This window comes from Charadrius vociferus, unplaced genomic scaffold (assembly GCF_000708025.1).
Source record: "Charadrius vociferus isolate BGI_N301 unplaced genomic scaffold, ASM70802v2 scaffold999, whole genome shotgun sequence".
NCBI classification, from domain to species: domain Eukaryota; kingdom Metazoa; phylum Chordata; class Aves; order Charadriiformes; family Charadriidae; genus Charadrius; species Charadrius vociferus.
The window spans coordinates 1-1,457 of record NW_009658627.1 but is presented as its reverse complement, the minus strand read 5'-3'; the positions used below and the strand labels follow the sequence as shown (position 1 = coordinate 1,457).

The window sequence follows — 1,457 nt, the reverse complement described above, 5'->3', positions numbered from 1 at the left end:
TCTCACCTGGATCTGTCCTTTCCCCATTATGCGATCCGTGCTCTCTCCGTCCTCTTTGGTGAGCTTGGTTTTGTTGTAGCACTTTTCATAGCACAGAATCCGCAGAGTTTGTGAACCTTCCAGCTCAATCTCAAACTCCTGCAGGGCACCAGGAAAGAAAAGAGCAATGAATACACCACAGCAGGACAGTAGTCTCTTAATAATCAACATAGTCACCTTAAAACTCATCAGGAGGGAGCACTTAAGGACTGACCAAAACCTCCTCCCTAATGGAGTTGGTCTAGAAATAAACTGAAATTGTATTTTGTATATATAAAGTGGTCAAATCAGAGACTAAAGAGTCAACCATCTGAGACAGGTTTCACAGAGTTTCAGCAAAGCATCATTCAAAGAAACAAACTCGCCCACCTTCCTTGTATTTAATTTTGCTCCCCAGCAGGTTTGAGTTGGCTGTAAACAGGCAAGATGTCTATAGCTAATTCTTCCCCCTCGCAACAAAAAACCAAAAATACCTCCTTCTTCAACATATTTTCACTTATGTGTTAAAAAAAACCCAAAAAACAATCAAGCATGCATCTGTTTAAATGATGAAATGCTGGACAAGACTTCTTTGTATTGAAATGTTTGCTTAACCATAGCTAACCCAAGAGAAAATCTTCTGCAAGCCCTGACAGCCAAATGAACATGCAGAAAAGTGTATTCTGAAAGGCAGCATATGCAGCACAAATGCTGAGCATGCAGCAAGTTCTTCCATTTGCGGGTTTTCAGTACATCATGCATTGACGTTTGGCGCATGGAACAAGTCACATTAAGAAAACTCCAACCTACCTCATTCCAGTTGGGCTCTGTAGTATCTCTGTAAACTCTAGTTTTAGCCTTGTTCACAAAATACCCAAAAGAATCCACCTCTAACGTGCAGTACAAATCTGAGGAGGGGAGACAGGGACAGAAACTTTAAAAATTTCTAGAATCTCTGAATTTGCATTAATCGCTTTCAGAGTGTGTCTTCATTTGCATCTTCTTTGTATTAGTATCAGTAACACTATCCAGCACAAGTCTCACCATCTGGACCAGCCGAGTTGCCTTTATGAAGCTGAATTACCAGCCATATAAATTACCTCGGCACAGACAAGCCCTTCACCTCGATCAAGAATCAGGTGTATGCTATTATCCAATATTTCCCATATCAATCCACAACAAGCAGAAGGTGTACACCAACGAGAAATGAAACTTCCCCAGGTAGATATTGGACCCCATCAACACATCAGAACTGATTTCACTGAGAACACCACAAGTATAAGATCTCTCAGAGAGTAGGTTGGGGGCTAGCCGTCAAAAACTCATTGTCTTCATAAAGTGCTTAATTATGTGGTATCTGGCGTTTTTGAAGATCTAGTAATGAGCTGTAGACATTGCCCCTGTTTGTAAGTTATGTTGTAAGTGCTGTTAGCCAGCAT

The 1,457-nt window shown here is 41.0% G+C and overlaps 1 protein-coding gene across 1 annotated transcript in view; it reads right to left on the bottom strand.

The window, feature by feature from the left end:
• Window positions 1-926, bottom strand: part of LOC104293700 (breakpoint cluster region protein-like) — a gene marked incomplete at its 5' end in the record, with an annotated part of 14,153 nt that extends 13,227 nt beyond the window's left edge. Inside the window, 2 exons of the mRNA XM_009893221.1 lie at window positions 7-138; window positions 829-926. Of these exons, the coding sequence (XP_009891523.1) occupies window positions 7-138; window positions 829-926 (230 nt within the window). The remainder of the gene's footprint in view (window positions 1-6; window positions 139-828) is intronic.
• Between the last annotated feature and the right edge of the window lie 531 nt (window positions 927-1,457).